We start from the raw sequence: 12,124 nt of genomic DNA on the forward strand, positions 1-12,124 counted from the left end.
GCCGTCCTTCCTGCTTCGTTATCTTTGTGTAATTTTTACATTTTATTTGTCATCATGCAATTTTTGTTGATTCACACACATATTTAATACGTAATTTTACATAGTGCGTATCTCTACAGATGATTCAGATGCATAAAAAGCAAAATTAATGTCAATATATCAGTTTGCCGAATCTCTGTATTCACTATATAAATGATTTGACCCCGCCCTCAACTACAGCAGCCCCAGTGGCCTAATGGATAAGGCACTGGCCTCCTAAGCCAGGGATTGTGGGTTCGAGTCCCATCTGGGGTGGTCTCATTTTGCTTTATTTTTTTCTTTAAATCACTTAATTGAGCAACCTTCGTACATAAAATAATTTCTGTATCAAAAATCCAGGCAAAAATCTCGGCTCAAAGTAACCACCGACGAACCGCAGCTCATCCCTGCTCGACCCGCCGGCGGACAGATAGAAATCCCTCTGCTCAGAAATGTCGCTCTCGGTAAAAGTTAGTGGCATCCAGTAACAGGAATTGATGAAACGCAGAAATTTGCGAGCGGTAATTGTCATGGAGAAGCACGGCGTCAAATTGTGTGTCATTCTGAGCGCTTTGGCTGCGTCCTTGCAAACTTACCGTGAGTAGTCTGCTCGTCTTGCCTTCAGCCTTTCCTTATTGATGTTTTGTGTGCGTAATGAAAACTGCAGTGATGTTGTGTTTTGGTTAAAATTGAATTAAACCCACTGGACGTGTTTATTAATGTGCATCGCCAAGAAGAGAGCGCCCTACTGCAAACAAATACTAGACTAAAGGCTTTGCTCGACAGGCAGATCCCAGCTACAGAATATTGATCATTTTTAAACAGATATACAATCCAATAAAGCTCTCACACATCTAATATTGAAATTTGTTTTTATTATATTTCCTCTAAAATAGATCTAGTTCTTCAACAATTTCTATTTTTGAATTTTTAATCAATTCCCAGATTATATTTCATGGTGTGCAAACTCACTCCTCCAGATTTTGATTAAAATAATAAGCAGCACTCACATTGTATGCTTAAGCAACTACGCTGAGGTCCATCCTCCTTGTTGTGGGCAGTAATACGTAATATTACCATGTACATTATTTTTCTAACTGAATCCCAATCCTGTAACATATTAAATAAAATTAGCTGCATTTTTTCCATACAATTGCTTGTGTTGGTGTTATAATGTTATCTTACATAATGTGTGTTATCCAACCTCAACCCTGTAACCCTCTCCATTCTCCTACAATGGTAGAGCTCCAAGAGGCCACAGTGTACTGGGATACTGCCCAGAAGAGTGTAATCCTGAAGGACGGGGTGATGGAGCAAGAGGGGGGCGCCTACGGTTACTTCAATGACACCCTGCTCCTGTCAGGGTGGGGGGTCCTGGAGGTCCGGGCGGGATATGGGGTCAGCACCCAGGAGGACGAGATCACCTACTTCCTTGCCGGCTACCTGGAGGGCTACCTGACTGCCGAGTGAGTCACCCAGCGAGGGTCAAAGGTTATGTGGTGGACAGAGACTTTCATTTTAGAAAGTTTGGGATAAAACAGGTCATCACTTAAAAAAATGATCTTGGTTGTCTCTAAAACTTACAAATTATGTGTTGTTTTTAGACCAATATTACATTTTTTTTATTTTGCTCAAATGCATAAATGTTTTGCTTCATAACTATTTCTGCTTCTAAATTACACATTGAAATTTTGAAATCAATCACATTAGTTTCTTTGTTCGTATTTATGCTACCCATTTATTATTTTATTTATTTATTTATTTATTTGTGGTTTATTTGATAGGGACAAACTGAAAACAGCTATCCAGTGCGAATATCATAGTGTTTGTATTGGATGCTGATTAGCAACACCCATCCCAAGAAGGGCTTTTGTGAAAATAAGAGTAGAGTGAACAGTGAAATATATATAAAGTATAGTGAATACAATAAAACCCAATAAAACACTCATTTAGCTGTAACATAACTACAGAAAATTATAAAGGGACACCAAAACTTTCATGAGTAAAATAATACTTATAAACACAGAAATTACCTTTTAAGTTTAAAGCAGTAATGAGTTTAATGAGTTAATGAGAGTGGTCAGAACAGGTTTACCTGTTAGATTTTTTTTTAAACTGTTTGTATCCGTGCTTAAAGCCAACATGTTTTCCCCACAAGTGATGAAGTTCCCATCTGAGTTCATCAGTGTAATTATGAATGCTGAAATAATTTAATCGATGATGATCTGATGATGATCTGTCTCTCGACTATGATTGGATCATCAAAAAACACTGAACAATTTCCCCTCTATCTCCCTATCAGACAGATGTTCAGCCATTACGCCAACATGTACCCTCAGATGATAAAGGACGAGAAGGTTCTCAATCCCTTGAAGAAGTTTTTGAGGTACAGTCTCATTCTGTGTGTCAGTCATTTAAAGGCAGTCGCCGAATGGAGTTTCCTCACCTTGACCTTAAAGAATTGCAAACCCTAAAAGAATTTCACTTATGTGGTTGTCAGTGGAGGATCTAGGCTTTTTAATATCCCAACAAGAATAAAAACCTGACTAAAAGTCTGTATATTTATGAATTTTGAGGCATTAAATTATTTGAATTTAGAGATATTGACCATCGTGACAGGATAGCAGTGTTGGCCTTTGTATCAGGCAAATGTCAGTCTACACTTAATAAGGAAAACAAAATCATTTACCCTTGCAGGAATAATTATAATGTCTTTATGATCCACAGTAAGCAGGACTACTGGGCCCGAGAGCAGGTGAAGCTGAAGAGAAACAGCGACCCCTTGTGGCTGCATGTGGGACTGATCCTGGCTCAGCTGGACGGACTCAAGGCTGGGGCTGCACACTGGGCCAAGAGCAAACATAGAGAGGTCTGTGTGTGTGTTGTATGTGTGTGTGTGTGTGTGTATTAGATAGAGACTGAGAGAGCTGTCACAGTATCACTTCATTCATCTCTGCCCCCCCTGCTGCCCAGCCTCTGTCCGTCTTTGCGGTCCAGTTTCTGAATGGCGTTGGGGACCTTCTGGACCTTGTCCCGGCTCTGACCCCACGCTCCAACTCCTCGACAGGGGCCGGCGCTTTCAGGATGCCAGGAATGGGCCACTGCACCGCTCTTATAAAGGTTAGGCCAAACTCATTTGGCTTGGGCCGTGAACGAGCACTTGGGAAACCTCCGTGTAGACGTAATTGGTTTCATTGTTGCTGCTTGCGCCTGTTTTTTTTGCTTTTCTAAAACATGTCAGATGAATGTGAGGGCCCCCATGAGAGGAGTATGATTCCCTCCAGCTTCACCACTTAAGGGAATAAAAACACTTTTGTACTAATCAGAGAAGCAATTAAAGAACCTTAGTGGTGCAGTGGCATCTGTCCTCTTCTGTCAGAGCACCAGAAATAACATCCTCATCAAGTTGTATGCAAACACACGCCAGGTTTGGTCAAACAAGATTCACAGGTTTCCAACAATAACAGATATATTACAATTACAGGACTTGGAAATGGGTATAGGGTAATGCACAAGATATCTAGATTATTTCCACATGACGTAATCGTGCAACACACACACAAAAAAAAAATGGCATCTTGGATTTAGATATTTCACAAAGTGTACTGTTGTAGTTTCAATGAAACGCCACAGCTGAGTATGTACGTGACACTGCTTTACTGTATGAATTTTTTTCTAACTTTGATGCTACTTATGGGGAAATTTAAAGGAATACTCCAACATTTTGGGCCAAATGCTCTTCTTCTGACTTACCCAGACTGACACAAGATGTTGGATACATTTCCACCTCTGTGCATCCTCTGGTTTGGTTCCTATAGGTAGCATTTTGTGTTAGCTTAACATAAAGACTTGAAGTCTATGGGAGTCATTAGCCTGGCTGTGTCAAAGTGAAAAAAAAAAAAAAAAAAACTTACAGCAGCACCAAAGCTGTCTTATTTACACAATGTATCATGTGTATTTGTAATACACGTCTTAATTTCATGACTCACCTCCACACACACACACACACACACACACACACACACACACACACGCACATACCAATCTATCTTCTTTCTCTTTCCCCTCCCAGGTGCTCCCAGGCTTTGAGAATTTGCTGTTTGCCCATTCTAGCTGGTACACCTACGCCGCCACCATGCGTATCTACAAACACTGGGACTTCAGGCTGACTGACACACACACCGCCACCGGCAAGATGTCATTCAGCAGCTACCCAGGTAGACATACACACACCGAAAACACAAGACGGCACATCTGAAGCAGCACAAGGCTGTTCACACCCCTTGTAAAAAGATCCTTAGGTGGCCCGAAAGGAGGACCTAGAGTAGGATAAAGATGAAATACAGCTAAAGTGGTGCCTTATTAGTGCATGAATTTGCATCAGTACTGAACATAAACCACGGGGAGCTGAGCCTCAGCCCTGAACTGAGCCGAGGTGAACTGCTAGTGCTTAATCCACCGGGTTTCTCTTTGATCTTGGAACACATAAACACTGAGATCCAGGACTTAACCCAAATCCCTGGCTGAAAAGCATCTTCAGCGCTGCAACTCTGCATTTCCTCACTGTCACATCTGAGGCTGAGTAATTTTGTCTGTGAAGATTTGTCGAGCGGTTCGAGCCATAAAAATCCTCTTACGGGGCCCCCGTCACTATCAGAACACAAGTGGCTTTAAAGCGCTATTTTTAGAGACAGACAAGCCAAGGGTATCACTTCACTATATTGAAACGAAGAGCCAAAGTGCGCTGCTGCTGCCAGTGGAGGTGCAGCACGACTCCCGGAGCCTGACCTCTGAGTGACCTCACCGATAAGCAGCAGGTCAGGGCCGCCGGAGGATTTCTGGTAGTTTCTGGTGGTAAGCACACCAAGAAAAACTGAACCAGACTCACAGATACTTCATACAAGAAGCAGCAGCCACAGTTGTATCATTTGTAACATGGGAAGTAATAGTAGCAGTAATATCGGAGGTAGCAGTAAATATAATAGTAGTAGTTATAGTGGCAGTAATAATAGCAGTAGTGGTTGTAGTAGCGGTAGCAGTAATAGTAGAAGTAGTAGCAGCAGTAGTAGAATAAGTAACAGATCTAGTAGTAGCAGTAGTAGCACTAGTACTAGTAATAGTAGTAGTCGTAGTAGTAGTAGTAGTAGTAGCAGCAGTAGTAGTAGTATCAGTATCAGTAGTGGTAGTTGTATTAGTATTAGTAGCTGTAGTTCTAGTATCAGTAGTAATAGTATTATCAGTAGTTGTAGTCGTTTTCGTAGTAGCAGTAGGAGTAGTAGTATCAGTAGTGGTAGTTGTATTAGTAGTAGTAGTAGTAGTAGTAGTTGTTGTTGTAGTATCACTAGTAATAATAGTTGTAGACTTCTACAACTATTATAGTTGTAGTATCAGTAGTAGTAGTAGTAGTAGTAGTATCAGTAGTAGTTGTTGTGGTAGTATCAGTAGTAAAAGTAATATTTGTTGTAGTATCATTAGTAGTAAAAGTTGTGCTAGCAGCAGTATAAGTATTCTTCCTCTTCTTCTACTTACTATTATGATTATTATCAATATTAGCAGTAGTACTAGTAATATTAGTAGTATTTGTACTATTAGTGCTTCTATTTATGTTACTAAACAGCAAATAGTTGTGCAAAGTCATAAGTAAGCAAGGATAGCAAATGATCTGATCTCAAATGTGTTTTCCCTCTGTCCACTTCCTCCTCCTCCTCCTCCTCCTCCTCCTCCTCTCCCAGGCTTCCTGATGTCTCTGGATGACTTCTACCTGCTGGGCAGCGGCCTGCTGATGACTCAGACCACCAACAACGTGTTCAACGCCTCCCTGTTTTCCCAGCTCAGCCCTCACAGCCTGCTGGCCTGGCAGAGAGTCCGCCTGGCCAACAGCCTGGCACGCAGTGGGGAGGCCTGGGCTCGCATCTTCTCCAAACACAACTCAGGTGACAGAATGGGTTCGGATGAGCCCGAGTCAGTACTGAGATTGGGTTCGGTCGAGTTTGACACAAGATGAAGTCTACGGGGGGCTGAGAACAAGTTGAAACCCAGAGCAGAACAAATCAAGTCCCATTTAAAACAGAAGTAAACAGTGTGCCTGTCTGTCCAAATGGACAAATAATGTTCAAGAAGCTTCTAGAGCATAAACAGAGATCTAGATCTAGAGGTAGGAGCTTCTTACTAAAACCTTCAACATCCAACCAATCAGTGCATAGACATTTAAGAAGTATACACACAGGTGGAATCCCATAAACTCTTACACTATAATATATAATCAATCTGTGAATCTCATTGTATTACAGAAGCCATTTTGTGATGAAGTGTTGTGGTTTACTTTTTTTGTTGCACCCACTTTCCCTCATCCTGCCCTTTCTATTGCAGTTAGTGATTTTCTACATTTCCCAGAATGCCTTTTTGACTCTTAGAGAATGGGAGAGGGTCTCTGTGCTGTATTCATTTAAAGTTTAGGGGTGGGCCACCATGTGCCATGGAGGGCCGAGAGGCTGCAGGATTTCATTCCAACCAAAAATTACACGAGGTGATTCATTGATTAAATCCTCCTCTGTGCTTGAGGGTGGCGATATTTTTTGCCTAGGATGGTGAAGTCGTGATCTAATCGGCTTACATTCATTCTCTACAGCCTTTCCCTAATCTGAGCCATAACCAACTTATTCCTAACCCTAACCTTAAGCCTATCCTTAACCAATAAGCCAAAATGACCACTCAAATGACTTCACCATCCTAGGGAAAAAAAAAAAAAAAATGATGTGAAGGTGAGGTAATTAGTGAAATCACCTGATGTAGTTTTCGGTTGGAATGAAAACGTGCAGACTCTCGGCCCCTCATGGCTCATGGCTCCCCACAACATTAACACTTTTTTGTATTATTTATTTAAATTGTCTCTTGTGCTGGAGAGAAAATACATTAAGGTGGACCAGGTGCAGATCATTCTGAAAGGAAGGAAAAAAGTTGAGTCAACATCCAAATGGTGGCTGAGACAGCATCAAGAAGTGTTAGGGTTAGAAGAAGTGTTCTGGAGACTGGAATTAAGAGCGAGACTCTCAGCGCTGGAGGAGAGAAAACACAGGAAGGAAAGAGAGAAAGAAGATGAGACCAAAACAAAATGAGTGCAGCAGAAAGGCATGAATGATTAACTCGGTCTGGGATTAAGAGCCCTAGCTGCGTAAAAATTCATAGGACAAATTTCCATAGAGATGTGTACATCCGATTCTCAAACAGGCCCTGCTTGTTATTACATAATGTGTGTGTGCGTGTGTGTGTGTGTGTGTATTAACTGTGCAGCTGCTGTGATGTTCCACGTCACGTTGCTATAGGAGGCCAGAGCCAGGCAGGACAAAGTGTTCGGAGCTGCTGGACACACTCTGCTCTAATATGCACTTCCGATCTATTGTATACTCGCCATGGTGTCATGTTTGGATCTCATGAGGGAGGCTTTACCCTTCCTTGTGTTTTTGGCTTGGCATTTACATTTTTCATTGCCTTTACAAGTCAGTAACCCAGCTGCGATAACAACAGCACAAGCCAGAAGTTTACTGCGTTCTCCCCTCACAGCGGTATCTCCAGATCCTTCAGGAACAAATGAGACCACGCATGTATTTAATATGCAAGTGGGTTACAAGTTAGACTGATATGTATTGGTTTGTCCATATCGGCCTTTTGTTAAACAACAGATTTCAGGATGTCCGGGTTTCTGCTTCTGATGTGATAGTCATTTATTTCTGACTGCAGCTGCATAATAACAATCAATATAAAACCTGATGGAATTAAATTTTCTTTTCTCTGCTCATTTCATTTATCTGTTTAATTGTTTAATTATGGTTTTGCAAAGCAACTTGAAAGGAACAATTCACCCAAAATATAAAAAAAAATAAGACAAAATCCTACCCCTTGGTGCAACAGATAGTTTTTGTGTGATTTGGCAACGTATCCATCCACCCCCAAGGAGCACATGTTAGAGGTGGAGAGATACAGTTTGTCAGTGTTCTTTGGCAGGAAATAGTTCTCAACAAAACTCTTTGCCCCTGGCTGTGGATTGTGTTGGGTCTCCATGTCATTGTTCTTGGAAAGAGCTTTTTCTGAGGTTTTTTTTTTTTTTTTTTTTTTTTTGCATGTCATTTTTTGACCACCTAGCCTCACTGAACTGGGGTGAAGGGAGACAGACTGGAGACCTCAGCAAATCACCCCGAAACTTTCTGGATGGGCAGATTGAAGTAAAACTGGAAAAATGAAGTGAAACTGTCCCATGAATTTGCACCAGAGCTGCAGACATTTTGGAAAAATCTGAGAAGGCAAAGTTAATTAGAAACACTCCTGTTTCCCTCAGCAGCTGCTGGTGAGGTGCCCTTGACTATAAAGCACGTAGCATTCCCAGGTGTGAATGTGTTTTACTGCTTGCTTACTGTTAACATTTTGGTGCTGAAAAGGAGCATGCATTTTCCATCAATCTGCCCTGGAAGATTAAAGGCTAAAAAAAAAAAAAGTCAAAAGTCAAAAGTATATTATACATGTTGAAACCGCATCCCACAAACCTTCATCTGCCCTACAAAGGTAAAAAACAGCAGCTACTATTTTTGTTTTGGTCAAAGGTCAAACATCATGACTCATCGTGACTCACCGTGATTTAATTTGAACAAAAACTAGACCCCATAGGTGCTACCAAAAACAATATTTATCATCCATGTCTGCACCAAGAATACCACTGTCAGGACAGGAGCTGAAAGAGATGAAGATAATGAAGTCATTTTTCTCACTTTCACTCTGCCTTGCTCCCTACGCCGTCACTGCCCTTTAGCTCTGTAGGCCATTAATAACTGCCAGAAGCTCTCATTGTGTTGCAGGTACGTATAACAGCCAGTACATGGTGCTGGACCTGAGCAGGGTGACTCTGGGCCGCAGCATCCAGGACGGGGCTCTGACCGTGGTGGAGCAGATTCCTGGCAGGGTGATGCACTCGGACCAGAGCCAGGCTTTACGCAGAGGTAACCACAGACACAGGAACTACTTCTAACGGTGTTTTCCTAATCTGAGTTTTTGTGGCATTGAAAGTCAGGAGATCACATGACCGAACCATATTGTCCAGTTTGTTATTCAGGTAGGTTTTATCTGTGGTAAACAAAGATAGTGGTTCAGGACAAATGTTTTGGGGTTTTTTTGTGTTTTTTCGGGGCAACTTCTACCCTCGTCTCCGTTTGTCAGGTTACTGGCCGTCCTACAACGTGCCGTTTCACGTGGAGATCTACAATCTGAGTGGGTACGGCGTGATGTGGAGGAGACACGGAGAGGACTTCTCCTATGACCTCTGTCCCCGAGCCAAAATCCTGCGGCGGGACCAGTCCAAGGTGTCCGACCTCAGCACCCTGAAACACATCATGAGATACAACAGTAGGTGCTGTGGGAAGCCTGCTTTTAATTAATGCTCTCATCATTTAGCGTCTTTATTATCTCTATTAATTATCTTTTCCTGGCTCTTAGCTTTCATACAGTCACTCCCAGGACTTATTATATTTATTTACATTTTGTGCCATTTAAACCACGTGGATCCTTCAATGCTGAAAATTTAATTTATGTTTAATTCAAGATTTTAAAGTTATTAATGGTAATGGTGTGTAGTTTTTACAGCATAATATGTTGCCATGTTGATATCAGACAGCTACATCTGAGAAACTATGGGTTAAGAGAAATCCTTCCTATATTTCCTGCTTGGTTTTTCAACTTAAAGGGACATTTCACAGCATTTTTCTCCATGGTATTAAGTTAAATTGTTTGGTTTTTGGATCATTCTCTGCACTATTGCCCATGATTAGACATGTTTTTTTGTTTGTTTGTTTATTTGTTTCGTTTTTTTCCAAGACTCAAATGTTTTCTTTGAGTTTTAGTGTTGGGATGGCATCACAATCAGAATCAGAAATACTTTATTGATCCCTGAGGGGAAATTGGGTCAGATGCAGCTGGCCAAATTCTCAAAAGAGAATATGACAGTTCAGAATACACAGAGGTGGGAATATTTTTGCAGTTTGATCAGAGTTTTCAAACTCTAAGCAGCATGACTGATGATTTCAGACTACAAGCGGGATCCCTACTCCAAGGGTCATCCGTGTAAGACCATCTGTTGCCGTAACGACCTGAGGCCGAGGAGACCGCGACCAGGAGGCTGCTACGACACGAAGGTCAGAGGTCATTATCACCACAACACAATCAGCCAACTGTGCGTCATGTAATAAATGGGAACATAAAAAACACTAATATGAAAAAATTATCACAGTAATTTGTGTCTGTGTGTTTATACTTTCTGGGTTTTGCTTTTCTAATTCAGCATAGTTATATCTGATTTTGTGTATTTGTATCCCCAGCCCTGTGAACCCTCTGAGCCCTTTACTTTTTTTGTTTCAAAAGCTTTGAGGATTTTATTATACAGTATACATCAATTTTGGTGGGAAAAAAAGCTTCCCTCCTGAAATTAATCAGGAAATCTTGAAGTAAAATAAATTATTTCATCCTCAAAAAATGATCTATTTTTTAAGAACAGGTCGGGCAGCTTGAAGTAAAAATTAGTGAGGAGATTTGGGATAATATATCCTCAGAAATTCATAAGGTAACTAATGCAAACTCACGAAAAGAGTTCCAGTCAGCAGATTCTTTAGGATCTCGCACATCCTCATAAAATAGATCCCAACCAAGCAGGTGCATGCTGGAGGAAACATGGAGAGGTGTCTGCAAACCATATTTTGGAAGTGTCCATTCTTGTATAACCTTTGGAGGGAGATATTTCTTTCACTTGATAAAGTTATTGCTTTCCAACTACCCAGGGACCCGTTGTTGGCCATACTTGGTGCTTTTTTGACGCAGCAGCCAAGAAAGCTTTAAATTAATAATTAAATTACACTTGTGACACAGGTGTTAATGGAATTTACACAATGGAAAAAACAGCTTGTATGTTGAGACTGCAAAAGGCAGATCGATGGTCACTGAGGCTAGAAGTGATGGAGGTAACATGGAGCTAGACGTGGTTTCATCATATTGTATTGTAAGGCTTTCAGGTGATGTGTAGGGTGATGTGAGTTTTTTTTTCTTTTCTCTCTTTCTCTTTAGTAGAATTTAACAAGAAAAATGTTGTAATAACTGGATTGGTTATTTGTGCAACTTTGCCTAATAAATATAAAGTTCGAAAAAAGAAAGAGAGCGAAACAGAAAGAAATTGATTATCTGTAGAGAATACTGGCTATCAGTGACTAAAATCCTAAAAGTATCGGCCTTCAAAAGCCCCCATCGGTAGTCGTTACATCTGAAGTTCAGGTTTTGAATTACAAAGGCAGAGGAGTCCATTAGTGGTAACCAAGACGTCTGCTTGACCTGCCGCAAAGTCAATTTGTTATCTGAACCTTCCTGAATGACTTCACCCTCCACTTTCTCATTTTCACTCCCTCCCTCCCGTCTCCCGGTCCAGGTGACAGACTACCAGATGGCTCTTCAGCTGGTTGCCGAGGCGATAAACGGCCCCACCACACAGGGTGGCCTGCATCCGTTCTCATGGCAACGCTTTGACCACACGGCTCATCAGGGTCTCCCGCACACCTACAACTTCACCTTCGTCACCATGCGGCCATCGCTCCAGCAGCCCTGAGAGTAGGACATCCTGAGGATCCTGGCTTACCCGCCGCTCCTGTAATAAGAGGGGATAACATAAAAACTTTGTCAAAATATGGCAAAAATGTCCTTGAAAATGTCATAACACCTTGCGGGAAAATGTAATGTCTTTTTTTCCCTGATACTAATAACATTATCACTGCCCATTCATGCTTAAAATGTAAACCCATTGAAAACCTTATTAATTGTTGTCACTGAATATGTTAGAAATCAGTAAAGGAAGTATAAAGTACAGTTTAAACCATGAAACTTTACAACATTATTACATTATTAGACAGATTTATCATCAAATCACAAGTTAAAAATGTGTTATTCCTCTTGCAGGTCATTTTCACCCCATTTTAAAAGGACATTTTTACTTCATTTTGACATGGTAATACATTATCTGGCAGCTGCTACATTATCTGCCGTCTACATCATCACGTTGGCCTGTATCTGAAATCATAATTCCCAC

At 41.1% G+C, this 12,124-nt stretch overlaps 1 protein-coding gene and 1 non-coding gene across 2 annotated transcripts; both read left to right on the forward strand.

The window, feature by feature from the left end:
* Positions 1-221: 221 nt before the first annotated feature.
* trnar-ccu (transfer RNA arginine (anticodon CCU)) lies at positions 222-294 on the forward strand. Its single transcript has one exon. It is a non-coding gene; the product is annotated as a tRNA-Arg (tRNA).
* A 960-nt stretch (positions 295-1,254) lies between these two features.
* plbd1b (phospholipase B domain containing 1b) lies at positions 1,255-11,985 on the forward strand. Its single transcript, XM_030078430.1, has 10 exons — positions 1,255-1,484; positions 2,321-2,404; positions 2,746-2,887; positions 2,992-3,138; positions 4,091-4,235; positions 5,751-5,951; positions 8,865-9,005; positions 9,223-9,408; positions 10,087-10,193; positions 11,471-11,985. The coding sequence occupies exons 1-10, from the start codon at positions 1,255-1,257 to the stop codon at positions 11,645-11,647; spliced, it is 1,560 nt and encodes a 519-aa protein (XP_029934290.1). The 3' UTR covers positions 11,648-11,985.
* The last annotated feature ends 139 nt before the right edge of the window (positions 11,986-12,124 follow it).

Source organism: Myripristis murdjan, chromosome 19 (genome assembly GCF_902150065.1).
Source record: "Myripristis murdjan chromosome 19, fMyrMur1.1, whole genome shotgun sequence".
In the NCBI taxonomy this organism is placed as follows: domain Eukaryota; kingdom Metazoa; phylum Chordata; class Actinopteri; order Holocentriformes; family Holocentridae; genus Myripristis; species Myripristis murdjan.